Source organism: Zalophus californianus, chromosome 2 (assembly GCF_009762305.2).
Source record: "Zalophus californianus isolate mZalCal1 chromosome 2, mZalCal1.pri.v2, whole genome shotgun sequence".
Taxonomy (NCBI): Eukaryota; Metazoa; Chordata; class Mammalia; order Carnivora; family Otariidae; genus Zalophus; species Zalophus californianus.
This window is the reverse complement of record NC_045596.1, coordinates 152612601-152631165: the sequence shown is the minus strand read 5'-3', so window position 1 is coordinate 152631165 and position 18565 is coordinate 152612601. Positions and strand designations below refer to the sequence as shown.

The following is an 18565-nucleotide window of genomic DNA, read 5'->3' as shown; positions in this document are numbered from 1 at the left end:
CATCTATTTGTATGTTATTACAACTTTTTAAAAAAAGATTTTACTCATTTGAGAGAGAGAGAGCACACGTGCATGAGATAAAGGGCACACGAGCACAAGAGCAGGGGGAAGGGGCAAAGGGAGAGGGAGAAGCAGACTCCCTACTAAGCAGGGAGCCCGATGCAGGACTCGATCCCAGGACCCCTGATCATAACCTGAGCTGAAGGCAGACACTTAACCAACTGAGCTACCCAGGTGCCCACTTTTAAAAACCAAAAAGGGATGTTTTATCAAATGCCTTTTGGCATACATGAAAATGACTATATATATTTTCCCTTTGATCCAACAATATGTTGAATTTATAAATTGGTTTCCTAATATTGAACCATATTTTTAAATTAAATTTTATTTTATTATGTTAGTCACTATACAGTACATCATTAGTTTTTGATGTAGTGTTCCATGATTCATTGTTTTTGTGTAACACCCAGTGCTCCATGCAATATGTTCCCTCCTTAATACCCATCACCGGACTATTTGTATTTTTGTATTTGGTCATGGCATATTCTTTGAATTTGCTGTTGAATTGTCTGAATAAAAATTCATAAATGAGACATAGTTTTATTTATATAATCAGGTTTTTTTAAATTTTACTATCATTTGTTTCTATCAGTTTTCAAGTTTATTTGAATGGAATTGAGCAAAGTAATCTCTTATCGGAGGGGGAGACGAACCATGAGAGACTATGGACTCTGAAAAACAAACTGAGGGTTCTAGAGGGGAGGGCGGTGGGGGGATGGGTTAGCCTGGTGATGGGTATTAAAGAGGGCACATATTGAATGGAGCACTGGGTGTTATATAAAAACAATGAAGCGTGGATCCCTACATCAAAAACTAATGATGGGATGTATGGTGATTAACATAACATAAAAAAAAAAAGAACCTCTTACTTAGGATCCTAAATTTTCACAGAAAACACACAATCTGTGCCTAGATCTCATAAAGTCTAAATTACAAAAGATTCAGAATGAAGCCATTTTAGTTTTGTTCTCTTTGTAGCTGTGAGTGTGCTTGTATGTGTGTGTATTTGCTGTTTTCTTCCCTTTTTTCTATTTTTATTCAGTTTCTGTTCCTTAATTTGCTTTATTGATAGATAATATAGTTAATATTTCTAGTTAGTCATTAATCTATTGATTTGAATTAGTTTCTTGTTCTGCAGAAGTTTTAAGTTTTCAGTAATCAAAATTGTCAGTCTTTTCCTTTTATGGCTTTTTTGTTTCATGTTACTTTTTTGAAAAGGCCTTCTGCACCTCCATTATAAAAATGTTCTTCATTCTTTTCATACTTTTTTGATTTATTGTTGTCTAGAATTTATTTTTCTTTCTTGTGTGGGGTGGCATCTAAATTAGTTTGTTTCCAGGTGTATTGCCAACCATCCCAACATCATTTATTAAACAATCTATGATCTTTCCCCCATTTATTTAAAATACTTTTATCATATACTTACCTTTTAACATTCTGTGAAAAAATCCTTTTGCTCTTTTTGGATTGTACCAAGTTTATAGGATTAATTTGGGGGATAATTGATTTGACATCTTTAAAACATTGAGTCTTTGCATGTAGAAACATGGACTGTTTCTCTATGTATTTCAGTTTTTCTCTGTGTCCTTTGATAGTGTTTTATCATTTTCTTTGTATTTACTAGTTGCTAGGTTTATTCCTAGATAATTTTTGTTTTTGTTGGTATTATAAATGAAGTTGTTTTCATTATATTTCTTCTCTGGTTATTGACAGTATATAAGAAAACATTTGATTTTTGTATATTAATCTTGACCAATTTACTGAACTCTGTTTCTGTTTTTCTGTTGATTCTCTTGGATTTTCTGGTTAGTCTTTTTGTGTCTTTGTTCCTAATACACCATTTTTTTAAGTTTCACTTCTGGCAGGGTATGTTATTGAATTGACTAGGACTTCTTGAATGGTAGTCTTATTCTTGACAGTACCAGAGGACAAAACTAGGACAGGTGGGCAGAATAGCTAGAGCTATTTGAACATGGAAGAGGCAAACTTGTATTTTATCAGTACCACCATACTAGTTATATTCACAGAACAACTAAATTGAAAGCAAATTAACTTGTTAGGTAAAGAATACAACTAGATGACTTCTAAGTTTAAATGATTAGTTGAGAGTATAAAGAGAGAATCAGGAATGGCTTTAAGAACTCTTGTATAGGGGCGCCTGGGTGGCTCAGTCAGTTAAGCATCTGTCTTCTGCTTAGGTCATGATCCTGGAGTCCCGGATTGAGCCCAGCATCAGGCTTCCTGCTCAGTGGGGAGTCTGCTTCTCCCTGTGAAGGTGAAGAGTATTAACAAGCAAAATGAGCATCTAGAGCATTATTGAATTAACATAATACCTAACATAGGCTTGAAAGTGAAAACTGACAGGATTAGAAGGAAAACTGATGAGTCCCCAGTTATGTGAGAGATTTTGGCATACCTCTGTTAAAGCAGATAGGTAGGGGCGCCTGGGTGTCTCAGTCTGTTAAGCGTCTACCCTCGGTTCAGGTCATGATCCCCGGGTCCTGGGATTGAGCCCCGCACTGGGCTATCTGCTTAGTGAGAAGTGCTTTTCCTTCTCCTTCTCTCTCTGCCCCTCCTCATTCTGCTCATTCCCTCTCTCAAGTAAATAAAATCTTTAAAAAAAAATAAAACAGGTAGAGAATTAATTGAGAATATAGAAAATTTGAATGACAGAACCAATAAAGTTGATCTAATACATATAGAAGATTTTGTACCCAACAGAGAGTATGTGCTATTTTAAAGTACACAAGGAATACTTATATAAATTGACAGTGTCTTAAATCAAAAGGAGGTCTCCAAAATTTAAGGTAACCAGAATAATATAGACCGCATTCTTTGACCACAATAATTAAACTTGAAACCGACAATAAAAAGCAATTTTTAAAAACTCATCTGACTAGAAACTAGAAAATGTACTTATAAATAACTCATAGGTTAAAGAGGAAGCTTGAAAATAGCCTGCAGAGTAAAACGAAGTAGATAGAAGGAAGGGCTATAAAAGATGAGAACAGAAATTAATAAAAATAAAACATTAAAAATGGGGGGAAAGAGTAATACTTTCCTGCTTTTATATTGTAATGACCAATGATAGGACTAACAGAATTGGCCAAGAAGAATATAGATATTATTTGAGCCTCTATTCTTATTCATGGCTTATTTTCTACATTAATAATCTTTTTCTTTAGAAGATACCATTGTGAGCTAATAAAAATACGGGACTCAAAACATAAAATAGAAACTTACTGTCAAATTTTCAGGAGTGTGTATCTTTTCCATATAACAAGAAAATTAAGTATAAATGAAAATACCAAGTTTGTAGAATTACTTTATTATTGTTTATTTAAAAGATTTATAATGGCCTTTGATAGAAAGTTCTTCTTATATATTTAAGATATTTTTCTTTCCCTTCTTGTAGGTTACTCAAATGAGTCGTCCAGACCTGATTCTCTTTCTGATGAAATACCTGATGGCTCTCATAGTTGGTATTCCCTCCATTTTTTGGGTTGGAAGCAAAAAGACATGCTTTGAATGGGCCAGTTTTTTTCATGGTCGTAGGAAAAAAGAGTAAGTTGAAATTATCACAATGTTCACAAACCTCACATTCACATAAAATTTTGTATTGCTTATGTGAAAACACTTTGGATTTGGAGGATGTGTTTCAATGTGATTGTAACCTTGGCTGCTACCAGTTGTGATTAGCATGGTAGCATGTATTAATTAAAAGCTAAAAGTTGATTTTGAGAAGATAGCCAAGTAGAACCAGGCTTAAGGTCTATACCTTACTAGTTGAGAATATTTGAGGGAAAGCTGATCTTATTTTTTAAAAGTTTAAATTATAATTTTCTTAAAATTAAAAACAAATTAATGCTTTTATTATAGTATTACTTGGTCTTCTTGATATTCCTGTGAAGGCTGTTATATATTATTTCTGTGTTACAGATGAGAAAACTGAGCACAGAGAGATTAAATGCTTTGGCCAAAAATCACACAAGTATTAGGTTAGACTTCCCTTTCCAATTGCCCATTGTTCTTCCAAGTATACCAGAAATTATATAAAGAGATAACATGTTATTCCATTATGATAAAGTACACATTAAAGCCAAAGTAGAAAAATATTAAATGCATTTATAAAATGATAATGAAATGCATTAAAGAAATTATTGTAATTCATAGTTGGCCACACTGCATATTAGAGTGTCATGGTAAAATATAAGACTTGCCAAAGCAATCTCTTGGGCATATTTATGGAATCTTTAATCATAGAGTGAACAAAAATGAGACCCTGCAATATTCATAAAGGAAGAAATGATTTCAAAATTTTTACTCAGTTTAAATCTTATGTAGAGACTATACCTGAATTCCCTCAAATTCTAAGTTAGTGGAGTCTATATGCTTATGATTTTACTTAAACTAAGGTCCATGGAAAATGGGTTTTGGGAGATAGCCTATAAAACTCTTAAGGTTGTATTTAAAATCTTGTGCCTTATATGGGTTAATGTACTTTTCTCATACAACTTAAAATGCCTCATTAACAAAATCTGTATTTTCTAAAGTACCAGTAATTAACCATTTCTCTTACACAGATTAGACTGAGACAAAATAATCCCAATTTTAAAATATACATTTCTTACTACTGTATCTAAGGCTGCTACTAGGGATATCAGATGATGCATTTCTCCTTTAAGTAAGTTTCATTGAGCACAGAAGAAAAGAAGGGAATAAGAGTTGTTCAGCAACAACAAAAATGTATTTCCTGGGCATTCATTTTTTAAGAAAGTCTTTATAGAATGCTTACTATGTGCCATGAACTAATGTTGTGATACCAGGGATGCAGTAGCAAAGAAATGGACCAAGTCCCTGCTTTCATGGAATAGCCGTCCTTGTGGGATTTACTGTGATTTTTATCTGTGTATTCTTTGAAATTTTTACATATATTTTATCTTATTTTTTTTTATTTTTTTATTTTTTAAAGATTTTATTTATTAGAGAGAGAATGAGAGATAGAGAGCATGAGAGGGAAGAGGGTCAGAGGGAGAAGCAGACTCCCTGCTGAGCAGGGAGTCCGATGTGGGACTCGATCCCGGGACTCCAGGATCATGACCTGAGCCGAAGGCAGTCGCTTAACCAACTGAGCCACCCAGGCGCCCTACATATATTTTAATCACAGTAAAAATACTGAGGAAAGGGCTTGTATTAAACATTCCTGGTCATCTCTGGACCATACAATTCTGGACACAATTCTATAATAGTGTTATATTAGAAATTCTAGATAGAACTAAACGCAAGCTACTCTTATAGGGCATCATCCTAGTTATTTGGGGGATCCTGATTGGGCCAGAATCCTTTTGAAACTGGTTAGAACTCCCAAGACCCTTCTATTTGGTTTTCTGTGATCATGCATCCCTACCCAACAAAGTCCTTGTGATCCTACAAGCTAGGACTGTGCCCTGGGCTAGAGTGGGAGTTCCTTATTCTAGAGCTCAAGAGTGTGAGCATCCCATAGCTATTTCTAGCATTTGTCTGCTTTAGCCTTTGAAAAATAACTATAAAATAATTGTAGTAACAGTTACCAATTAATTGAGCACATTTAATACTCCAAGCATTGTTCTGAGCATGTTATATATATTAAACCATTTAATCCTTCAAATAGCCTTGTGAGAGAGATCATCATTTTACAGATAAGGAAACTGAGGCATGGAATCAGGGTTTCATAGTGATTGCTAGAATTGAGATTCAGACCCAAGCAGTCTGACTCTAGACTCTCGTCTTTGCTTATGTACTGTGCTACAAAGAGACTAGTTTATAAAATTGTGCTAATCAAATTAGTGTTTTCCCCCTAAGTGAAGCCACATTTAAGATTGTGCTTATACTAGTAATTCTGACACTGATTGAAATATTTTTAGAAATCTTCTTTTGGAATTATCTAAATCATATCACTTAATTTCTCTGTTTTCTTATCTGTAAAGTGAGGGGACAAACCTTTACCATTTGAAGGTGGATTAAATTTTTGGCATGACCAGAATTCAATTTGAACCAAGTTTTAAAAATAAGTTCAGAAAATAAAGTCAGCAATCAAGACTGACTTGGGATGTATGAATCTATGATTAGGGCCATTGATGACAGAGAAACATATACTGTTTGGGTTTGTTTTTTTTTTTAACTGTTTTGACTTGTTCATTCTTCTATCCAGTTTTTGACACTTTGAGGATACACACACACACACACACACACACACACATACATACACATATGTTATATATACATATGTATATATAATATTTTATTATAAACATTATATTTTGTCATTACATTTGGCTTTTAAGCCATTTTTTAAGAGTGAGCACAAGAGTTTCAGGGAGGGGCAGAAGGAGAGGAAGAGAGAGAATCTCAAGCAGGCTCCACACCCAGCGTAGGTAGAGCCCAACATGCGGCTGGATTTCACAGCCCTGAGATCACGAGTCAAAATCAAGAGTCAAACACTTAACCAACTGAGCCACCCTGGCGCTTCTAAGTCACTTAAACTTAAGTTTGATCCCTGGCTCTTGGTTTTGTTGTGTGACTTTGGAAAGTTCTTTAATCCTTTAGAACCTCAGTTTTTTCATCTATGAAACAGAGATCACGGTATTTATTCTTAATAGATATCTATTCACAATAGATACATAATATCCTCTTAGAGATACCCTCTTAGGACATTGATCTCCATAATAAAAACATTATTAAGAAGGATCAAAGGAGAGTTTATGTAAAACGCCTGGCACAATGTGGGTACTCAACAAGTATTAGCCTTCCTTTAGCCCTTCTACCTCACCACTAAAAACAGTAGTAGTAACAACAATCCTTTTGTAATCTGAAAATTTAGAATATATGCACTTTCTCAGTGTGTGATCCAATCTATATATGTTGGAGCTTTATTTTTTCATAAAATTATCTGATTTTAACTTTAACCTCTGATTCTCATAGTCATTTATATAAATTGAGACTCTGATCTTTGTAACTATTTAACTGGCTCTTTTATCAATTTAATTACTGTTTTGTTCATTTTCATAAACATCTATCTGCTTTTAACCTTTTTGTAGCAGTTAAAAACTTTTGTTCTTGACAATAATTCATCTCCTTAAGTTTTTTTCCTTAAGCCTTTAAGATGTCTGGTAATTAATTTTATGTTAGCTTAAATTATTTTTTAATACATTTTGTTCTAATTACGACCACTCATGTTTATTCTAGCACTGAACAACTGTTTCACCATTAAACCAAATTGTAGCCTTTAAACAACTGTTCTTACAAGTTGAAAAATATATCTGTTGGGGCACCTGGGTAGCTCAGTCGGTTGGGCGTCCTACTCTTGATTTCAGCTTATGTCAGTCATGATCTCAGGGTCGTGGGATGGAGCCCCACATCGGGCTCCACACTCACTGGGGAGTCTGCTTGAGATTCTCTCTCTCTGCCCCTGCCTCTCCCCCTGAATGTGTGTGTGTGCACACGTGCTCTAACTCTAAAATAAATAAATCTTTAAAAATATATATATATATGTATATATCTGTGCTACAGTGAGGCCTCCAGTACATTCATAAACCATGCAAGAAAAAATTTCTCAACTGTAATATCTTTGTAATATTTCAGTGTACTTGAGAATCATAAATTTCTTTAATTGAAAGGGACTTTTTAGAAATGATGAAATTGTATAGCCTCATCTTATAGATGAGGAAAATGAAGGAAAGGGGATAATGACTTGCTTAAGATCATGTATTTATTGAACTAAAATCCAGACTTCCTTATTCTAATACAGGCTTCTTCCCATCATACCACTTTAGAGTACAGTTTGACACGATCTTTGTTAAATTCTTTCCTCTGTCAACAATGTTACCTTATATCTCTCCTAAAGACATTATTTGGAGAGCAATTAATTTCAAGAATAATGTCAGTGTGTCACATTTATTGGTCTATAGGGATGTTAGTCTGTATCTTAAACTTAGTGTTTGTTTTCTAGGATAGTGAATGAGAGCCGACAGGTACTACAGGAACCTGATTTTGCTCAGTCTCTTCTGAGGGATCCTAATACTCCTATTATAAGAAAATCAAGAGGAACTTCCACTCAAGGAACATCCACACATGCTTCTTCAACTCAGCTTGCTATGGTGGATGATCAGAGAAGCAAAGCAGGGAGTGTCCACAGCAAAGTAAGCAGCTACCACGGCAGTCTCCACAGATCCCGTGATGGCAGGTGAGTTTCATTGGTAGCTTAGCTTATTTCATGTGTTGAATTAGAGTCACACAGCTTAAGAAGGAAGAGTAGCCAATTCTGAAACAGAAGTTGGACATTATTTGAATTTAAAAAAATGTTTTTAATTGAAGTATAATTAACATACAGTGTTATATTACTTTCAGGTATTCAATATAATTATTCAACAATTCTATACATTACTCAGTGCTCATCATAAAAAGTATACTCTTAATCTCCTTTATCTGTTTCACCCATCCCCCCACCCACCTCCCCTCTGGCAACCACCAGTTTGTTCTCTGTATTTAGGAGTCTTTTGTTTGTTTGTTTGTCTCTCTTTTTTCTTTGTTTGTTCATTTATTTTGCTTCTTAAATTCCACATGTGAGTGAAATCATATGGTATTTGCCTTTTTCTGTCTGATTTATTTCATTTAGCATTTTACCTTGTAGGTTTATCCATACTGTCACCAATGGCAAAATCTCATTCTTTTTATGGCTGAGTATTTTTCCATTTTTTATTTTTTATTTATTTATTTATTTTTTTAAAGATTTTATTTATTTGACACAGAGAGAGAGAACAAGTAGGCAGAGAGGCAGGCAGAGGGAGAGGGAGAAGCAGGCTCCCTGCCGAGCAGGGAGCCTGATGCGGGACTCGATCCCAGGACCCTGGGACCGTGACCTGAGCCGAAGGCAGCCGCTTAACCGGCTGAGCCACCCGGGCGCCCAGTTTTCCACTTTTTATATATACCCCCATCTTCTTTATCCATTCATGTATGGATGGACACTTGGGTTGCTTCCATATCTTAACTATTGTAAGTAATGCTGCAGTAAACATAGGAGTGCATATATCTTTTCAAACTAGTATTTTTGTTTTCTGTGGGTAAATACCCAGTAGTGGAATTACTGGACTGTATGGTAATTCTGTTTTTAATTTTTTTTAAAGATTTTATCTATTTATTTGAGAGAGAGAGAGAATGAGAGAGAGAAAGCACGAGAGGGAAGAGGGTCCGAGGGAGAAGCAGACTCCCTGCTGAGCAGGAAGCCTGATGTGGGACTCGATCCCGGGACTCCAGGATCATGACCTGAGCTGAAGGCAGTCGCTTAACCAACTGAGCCACCCAGGCGCCCTCTGTTTTTAATTTTTTGAGGAACCTCCATACTGTTTTCCACAGAGGCTGCACCTGTTTGCATTCCTACCAATAATGCACTAGGGTTCCTTTTTCTCCACATCTTCACCAACATGTGTTATTTCTTGTCTGTTTTATTTTAACCATTCTGACACATATATAGTGATATCTCATTGTGGTGTTGATTTGTACTTCCCTGATGATTAGTGATATTGAGCATCTATTCATGTGTCTGTTGGCCATCTGTATATCTTCTTTGGAAAAATGTCTAATCAGTTGCTCTGCTCATCTTTTAATTGGATTATTTGTTTTTCTAGTGTTAAACTGTATAAGTTCTTTCTATATTTTGGATATTAACCTCTTATTGAATATATCATTAGCAAATATCTTCTCCCATTCAGTAGGTTGCCTTGTTTGTTGACAGTTTCCTTCACTATGCAAAAGCCTTTTATTTTAGTGTAATCTCAGTAGTTTAATTTTGCTTTTATTTCCCTTACCTGAGGAGACATATCTAAAAAAAATGTTTCTATGGCCAATGTCAGAGAGATTACTGTCTATGTTCAAAGGCATTCAAATTGGTACTGAAGAAGTAAAACTTTCACTATTTGCAGATGACATGATACTATATATAGAAAACCCTAAAGACTCCACCAGAAAACTATTAGAGCTGGTAAATAAATTAAGTAAAGTCACAGCATCCAAAATTAATATACAGAAATCTGTTGCATTTCTGTACACTAGTAATGAAGCAGCAGAAAAAAGAAATTTAGGAAACAATCTCATTTACATCTGCACCAAAAATAATAAAATACCTAAGAATAAACTTAACCAAAGAGGCAAAATACCTATACTCCAAAAACTATAGAACATTGGTGAGATAAATTGAAGATGACACAACAAATGGAAAGATAGTCTATGCTTAAGGATTGGAAGAACCAGTATTGCTAAAATGTCCATACTACCCAAAACAATCTACAGATTAAATGCAATCTCTGTCAAAATACCAACAGCAGTTTTCACAGAACTAGAACAAATAATCCTAAAATTTATATGGAACTACAAAAGACCCCGAATAGCCAAAGCAATCTTGAGAAAGAAGAACAAAGTTGGAGGTATCACAAGCCCAGGTTTCAAGATACACTACAAAGCTGTACTAATCAAAAGAAGATGGTATTAGCACAAAAATAGACACATAAATCAATGGAACAGAATAGAGAGTCCAAAAATAAACCCACACACAATATGGTCAATTAATCAATGACAAAGGAGGCAAGAATATACAGTGAGTAAAAGAGTCTCTTCAACAAATGGTGTTGAGAAAACTGGACAGTAACATGCAAAAGAATGAAACCAGACCACTTTCTTGCACCATACACAAAAATAAATTCAAAATGGATTAAAGACCTAAATGTGGGACCCAAAACCATAAAACTCCTAGAAGAAGTTGGACACAATTAAGCTTTTTGAACTTTGATAGGTACAGTTGCCCTGGATTATGATCAGACTTAAAGCCAGTCAGAGGAGTTTAGAGGTTTAGACCTGACGCAGTAAGCAAATATGGAGGCATCGAAGGGTATTGAGCAGGGAGAAGGCCAGCATGAAAGCGGATATGTTGGTAAGATTAATTTAGCAAACAATTATAGAATATGTACTATGTCAAGCACTGTGCTAGGCTCTGGGAATAAGATGATTTAGGTATGATCTGTGTTCTTAACAAACTCAAAAAAGAGAATATAGTCCATATTAGTGTTGTAGTTAAAAACATAGGGTCTGGAATGAAAATCCTCAGTTTCTTCATCTGTAAAATGGAAATGGGAATATCTGCTCCTTTAGGAATGTTGTAAAGGGGCTCCTGGGTGGTTCAGTCAGTTAAGCGTCTGCTTTCGGCTCAGGTCATGATCTCAGGGTCCTGGGATCGAGCCCCATGTTGGGCTTACTGCTCAGCAGGGAGTCTGCTTCTCTCTCTCCCTCTCCCTCTGCCCTTACCCCTGCTCATCGTCATTCTCTTGCACTCTCTCTCTCTCAAATAAATAAATAAAATCTTAAAAAAAAAAGAATGTTGTAAAGAGTAAATGAGATAATATGTGTAAAATATGTGTAATTACTTGGAACAGTAATATCAGGTACTTGATATCAGGTACTTATCTCAGTAAGTACCTGATATCAACTTCTATTATTATTGTAAGTGAACAAGTAAAGTAAAATAGAAGTATCATTGTAGAGTCTATTTTAGGTTTTGTGGATCATATGGTCTCTGTTGTAACTATTCTTCTCTGCCATTGTAGCCTGAAAACAGCCATAAATATGTAGTCAGAATGGGAATGGCTTTTCCAATTAAACTTTATTTTTTTACTTATCAGTTAAACTTCATAAAAATAGGAAGGGGCCAGAGTTGGCCAGTGAGCCAGAGTTTGCCAACCCCTGTTTTGTAGGAGCAGTAGTAGCATGGAAGAGGGGGTGAATCTGGTCAGAGACAGGGTCAGAGAGAGCTTCACAAAGAATGTTTGAGAAGGCTGGATGTGTTTTCTTGTTAAATTTGATGTTGGAGACACTAGAATTAGAAACTTCTTAGGAGCTTTGCAGTAATTCAGTTGAGAGTTGATGAAGGCTTATAAGGTAGGAGAGTCATGTCAGGGGGAGAGAGAAAGAGCTGATTTGAAAGATATGTACAAAGAAGAAACGATAGTTGGTTATAGATTAATAATAGCTGGATAGAAGGAATGTGCCAAAGTTTTTTTGTTTGGTTGGTTTTGGGGGTTTTTGTTTTTAAGATTTCTAGTTTGGGAAACTAAAAGAATGAAAATTCTCATGCCTGAAATGGAAAGTATTCTATGCTTACTTTGAAACATTTGTTTCAACAACTGTCTTATATTCTTCCAGTCTCATTCCAGCCTTTCTCTCTGTCATCTCTGTCCTCTGAGTATAGGATATGATTTCTGTACTTGCTCTTTTTAAATCTTCTGGTTTTTTCTCTCAAATTGCTTTCTTTTGCCTTCTAACTTGGTCAGCTATCTGTGTTTTTAAAAAAGTAGTCTTTCTTTGTGATATTTTTTCTTTCATCCATTTCTTTTTTCTTTTCTTACAGATTTTTGAAATGAATATGTTGAATATTTTCTTTCTACCTATTCCATCCTTCATTTCGTATATATCCAGTCTTTTTTTTTCTTCTTACCCACCTAAACTGTACTTTCTAACATCACCAATGACCTGTTTTTTAACCACATTCAAAGATCCTTTCATTTTTTGGCCTTTTTCCTTCCGTTCAACACTCCTATGTGAGAAGTGCTCTTCTAAGTGTTAGGGACACAAGATGGAAGACAGAAGAGTAGACAGTTGTAATACACTTTAATGGGTATAATAAAATCATATACAAAATGCTTTGAGATCCCAGAGAAGAAAACCATTTAATTTATTATTGAAAGTCATAGAAAACTCCATAAGCAGGATTTCTACTTTGAATAGGATGCAGAGAAGGCAGTTGAAATTAAAGACAAGGAAACAGCATATGTGGAAGCAAGGAGGACAAACAGGCAGTTAGGTACCAGAGGATAGCTAGAGCATAGTATATATGCTTGAGCAAATGAAACATGCTGAGGAGTTTGGATTTTCTTCCTGATAGCAATAAGAAACTATTAAAGGACTTGAGGCCTTGGGGTAATAAAATCAGATCTGTGTTTTAGAAAGGTCACTTTGGCAACAGCACAGGAGAGAAGATTGTAAGTAATCCCAGTTGGGAAGTTTCTGCAGTAATTTATGGGTCCTATCTTAAGATATTCATAAGGAGGGAGGAGGTCTGAGAGTCTTTTAGAATATGTTTTGTCAACACCACCCTCTATGAACTAACTCTCAGCATTATTTGACATTTGACAGTTAGCCTCATCCTTTTCTTTCTTTTTTTTTTTTTTAAAGATTTTATTTATTTGACAGAGAGAGACACAGCGAGAGAGCGAACACAAGCAGGGGGAGTGGGAGAGGGAGAAGCAGGCCTCCCATGGAGCAGGGAGCCCGATGCGGGACTCGATCCCAGGACCCTGGGATCATGACCTGAGCCGAAGGCAGACAGACGCTTAATGACTAAGCCACCCAGGCTCCCCTCATCCTTTACAATAAGGAAGAACAATTATTTATAATACACCTCCTGTGCATGTGGCATTCTGTGTATAGTTATATAGAAGAAAGAAAGGTGAGGTGAGGTATAATTTCTGCATTGTAGGAGCATAATCTTTTTTTTTTTAAGATTTCACCCATTTATTTGACAGAGAGAGAGCAGAAGCAGAGTGAGCAGCAGGGGGAGAGGGAGAAGTAGGCTCCCCGCTTATCACGGAGCCCAATGTGAGGCTCGATCCCAGAACCCCAGGATCATGACCTGAGCCAAAGGCAGATGCTCAACCAGCTGAGCCACCCAGGCACCCCTAGGAGCATAATCTTATAGGAAAGATAAGACATATTTACCTAAGAGCCAATTACATAATAGTGCAAGTCAGCATATAATTAAAACAGTGAGTGTTAGAGATGATTGATGTTATAGAACTTTATAAGGGAAAGATCAGATTGGCCTATGAAAATATCTTAGAGGAAATGTATAGGGTAAATGAATGGTAATAAAAAATAAATTCATACTGAGTAGAGAATTTCTGAAGGCAATGAAATATAGAGTATTTCAGCCTCTGTAATCTGAATGGAACTGGAGTTTCGATAAGAAAGTTTATAATCACTAATATAAGGTAATTGATAATTAAAATTATGAGATGGAATTATTTGAAACATAATAAAAGAACAGACCAAGAACGAGTCCTTGGTTTAAATACTTACAGTAATAATAACATAGGAAGGATAGCCAGAATGTGATTCAAAGAAAGTGCTTATTGACATATGAAGGAATATATAAAAGTATAGTGTTATGAAAACCAGAGGAGAAATTATGACTTCCTATAATGGCCTTTCCTACCTCTCTGCTTAATCAAAATTATACCCATCCTTTAAGGCCTACTTAATTCCCATATCCATGGCAGTTAATTGCTTTTTAATCATTTTTGGGGGTATGACCTATTTTCCATACAGCTGTCTTTTCTCAGCTAAGTTTGTAACTTCTGGAGAATGAGAACTAGGTGACAGACATCTCTGTATTTCCCCATAACATGTAGCATAGTGGTAGGCATATATCTTTATCTGTATATCTGTCTGTATTGTCTGTCTGTCTAGCTATCAAGAGACAAATCTGTTGAATAACTAATGACTTTAGAAATAATGTGGGTTGTTAAAAAAAAAAAAGAAAAGAAATAATGTGGGCATTTCGGGGTGCCTAGCTGGCCCAGTCGGTAGAGCATGATCTTGGATTTGTGAGTTCGAGCCCCACGCTGGGTATAGGGATTACTTAAAAAAAAAAAAAAAAAGGAAGAAAAGAAAAGAAACAGGGGCATTTCCCAGGAATTCAGGGCCCAGAACTAAAGTGACAGTCTACTAAGGGTGTTCTGTGTGGTACATGAATACTCATATTTTAAGGCCCTCTGCCATAGCCAGAACGTAAGAGCAGATCTGAAAGATTCTGAGACCATGTTGAACTTAAAAGTCTAAATAGGGGTTTTCATAATTCCAAAAACCATCTCATGGAAATTTCTTTCTTATCTGTCAGTTTTTAAGTTTATATGTTATCACTATCTTTTGGCCATTGTTTTCTCATCATCTAATGGTATCTGATTATGAGATAATACACACACACACACACACACACACACACACACACACACACACACACGCCCCTGCTTCTCAATACTCACTCTAGTCCAGACTCCTTGATGGGTTATTATTTATCTCAATGCTTCATGAAATAAAATAGACTGAGGCAAATACACCTACACATGTATGTCAACTTCAAAGAACAAGTAATTGTTAGATTAGAGGATGGGTAGAAAAGGAAGTGGCTGAGTAGGTAGGTGGACGTTTGGGAATGAGTGTTTAGGTGGTAAGTAGATGACATAAAAAGGGAAAGCTAGGGAATGAATATAATGAAATACTGGTTAAACCAAAATGAATTCAATTATTTATATTAATGGCAGCAACTAGTATAGAGAATCAAAAAGATTAAGTCATCTTTAAGTTTCTTTCATTTTGACTTTGGAATACACCATATTATTTTTTCAGCAAATTAACCATTCCTATCATTTTGCCTAAGCTTATATTAAATTAATGTACATTTTTATATTGTATATTAGAGTAGATGGTCACAGTGTTGTTTTTTAAAAAAATATTTATTTTGAGAGAGAGAAAGAGCAGGGGGTAGGGGCAGAGGGAGGGAGAGGATGAGAGAGTCTTAAGCAGAGTCCATGCTGAGTGTGGAGTCCAATGTGGGGCTTGATCTCACGACTCTGAGATAATGACCTGAGCCAAAACCAAGAGTCAGACACTTAACCGATTGTGCCACCTAGGTGCCCCAGTGATAGTGGTTTAAATGACTGGCAAAAGATAAATAAATTTGGTAATTCCCGTATATACAGTTGAGATTAAACACTATAATTAAATTTATTTTTCTGTGTAGTTGATTCCTAATTATCCATGGGCAGGTTGTTCATATTCTAGAATTTTGTGATAACCTTATATTTCATTTAAATAAATCAACATAAGAACTCAATATAGTAATTTTTTTCTATGAAAAATGTATCTTTTGAGTCTTATTTGTTAAACTCAAAGATTTAGGTTTTATTTTATTTTATTTTTTTTAAAGATTTTATTTATTTGAGAGAGAGAGAATGGGAGCATGAAAGGGAAGAGGGTCAGAGGGAGAAGCAGACACCCTGCTGAGCAGGGAGCCCGATGCGGGACTCGATCCCGGGACTCCAGGATCATGACCTGAGCCGAAGGCAGTCGCTGAACCAACTGAGCCACCCAGGTGCCCTAGGTTTTATTTTAGAAAATACCCAATTCATATTTTTAAATAATGATTTGTTTTTATTTTTTAATTACTTTGATATCATTCAATAAACTGTATCATACTTGGCTTTTTTCATTTGCCATATTTATTTGAAATAGATGCTTTTGAAGTCATTTGAGAGGTGAAAGATCTCCAAATTACCTGGCAAGTTATATTTGGAAAAATCTTTCACCTAATTTAGGACAATAATCATGATGCAAAATAATAATTATTAACTAGAATAATCTCATTCTGAAATATTTTCATTTGCAAACAGTGTAGTTATTTTACCAAAATATACAAATCAAATTTAAAACTATTTGTCTCGAATGTGAAATACCTTTTAATAGATAAGAATTAAATGTTCTTGCGGGGAGAAGCAAGATGGTGAAGGAGTAGGAGACCTAAATTTCGTCTGGTCCCAGGAATTCAGCTACATAGTTATCAAACCATTATGAACACCTACAAACTCAACAGGAAATAGAAGAAAAGAATAGCAGCAATTCTATGAACAGAAAAGTGACCACTTTCTGGAAGTGTATATTTTTCTGGGGTTGTTGTTACCCTTTTAGCATTTTGTTCGCTCATTCATCTGTTCTCCTCTGGACAAAATGACAAGATGGAAAAACTCACCTCAAAAAAAAAGAACAAGAGGCAGTACTGACTGCCAGGGACCTAATCAATACAGACATTAGTAAGATGTCGGAACTAGAGTTCAGAATGACAGTTTTAAAGATGGGCTTGAAAAAAGCATTGAAGACACTAGAGAACCCTTTCTGGAGAAATAAAAGAACTAATATCTAATCAAGTCGAAATCAAAAAGGCTATTAATGAGGTGCAATCAAAAATGTAGGCTCTAACTGCTAGGATAAATGAGGCAGAAGAGAGAATTAGTGATATAGAAGACCAAATGATGGAGCATAAAGAAGCTGAGAAAAAGAGAGAAACGACTACTGGATCATGATGGCAGAATTCAAGAGATAAGTGATACCATAAGACAAAACAATATTAGAATAATTGGGATCCCAGAAGAAGAAAGAGAGAGGGGGGCAGAAGATATATGAGAGCAAATTACAGTGGAGAACTTCCCTAATTTGGGGAAGGAGCATTTTGGCATCAAAATCCAGGAGGCACGGGGAACTCTCTCTCAAAATCAAAAAAAATAGGCCAATACCCAACATCTAATAGTAAAACTCACAAATCTCAGAGACAAAGAGAAAATCCTGAAAGCAGCTCTGGACAAGAGGTCTGTAATCTACAATGGTAGAAACATTAGATTGGCAACAGACCTACCCACAGAGACCTGGCAGGCCAGAAAGGACTGGCTTGATATATTCAGAGCACTAAAAGAGAAAAATATGCAGCCAAGATTACTATATCCAGCTAGGCTGTCATTGAAAATAGGAGAGATAAAAAGCTTCCAGGATAAACAAAAACTAAAAGAAATATTGAAGGGGGTCCTCTAAGCAAAGAGAGAGCCTAAAAGTAACATAGACCAGAAAGGAACACAGACAATATACAGTAACAGTCACCTTATAGGCAATACAATGGCACTAAATTCGTATCTTTCAATAGTTACCCTGAATGTAAATGGACTAAATGCCCCAATCAAAAGACATGGGGTATCAGTTTGGATTAAAAAACAAGACCCATTGATATGCTGTCTGCAAGAGACTCATTTTAGACCCAAAGACACCTCCAGATTTAAAGTGTGGGGGTGGAAAATAATTTACTGTGCTAATGGACATCAAAAGAAAGCTGGGGTGGCAATCCTTATATCAGACAAATTAGATTTTAAACCAAAGACTGTAATAAAAGATGAGGAAGGACACGATGTCCTACTTAAAGGGTCTATCCAACAAGAAGATCTAACGATTGTAAATATCTATGCCCCGAACATGGGAGCAGCCAATTACATAAGCCAATTAATAACAAAAGCAAAGAAACACATCAACAAAAATACAATAATAGTGGGGGACTTTAACACCCCCCTCACTGAAATGGACAGATCATCTAAGCAAAAGGTCAACAAGGAAATTAAGGCTTTAAATGACACACTGGACCAGATGGACTTCACAGATATATTCAGAACATTCCATCCCAAAGCAACAGAATACACATTCTTCTCTAGTGCCCATGGAACATTCTCCAGAATAGATCACATCCTGGGTCACAAATCAGGTCTCAACCAGTACCAAAAGATTGGGATCATTCCCTGCATATTTTCGGACCACAGTGCTTTGAAACTAGAAC

The 18565-nt window shown here is 35.6% G+C and overlaps 1 protein-coding gene across 3 annotated transcripts in view; it reads left to right on the top strand.

Moving 5' to 3' along the window:
• Positions 1–18565, top strand: part of FZD3 (frizzled class receptor 3) — a 103243-nt gene that overhangs the window by 68692 nt on the left and 15986 nt on the right. For all 3 annotated transcript variants that reach the window (XM_027599574.1, XM_027599576.1, XM_027599575.1), the window contains exons 5-6: positions 3476–3624; positions 8048–8281. In XM_027599574.1, the coding sequence (XP_027455375.1) occupies positions 3476–3624; positions 8048–8281 (383 nt within the window). The remainder of the gene's footprint in view (positions 1–3475; positions 3625–8047; positions 8282–18565) is intronic.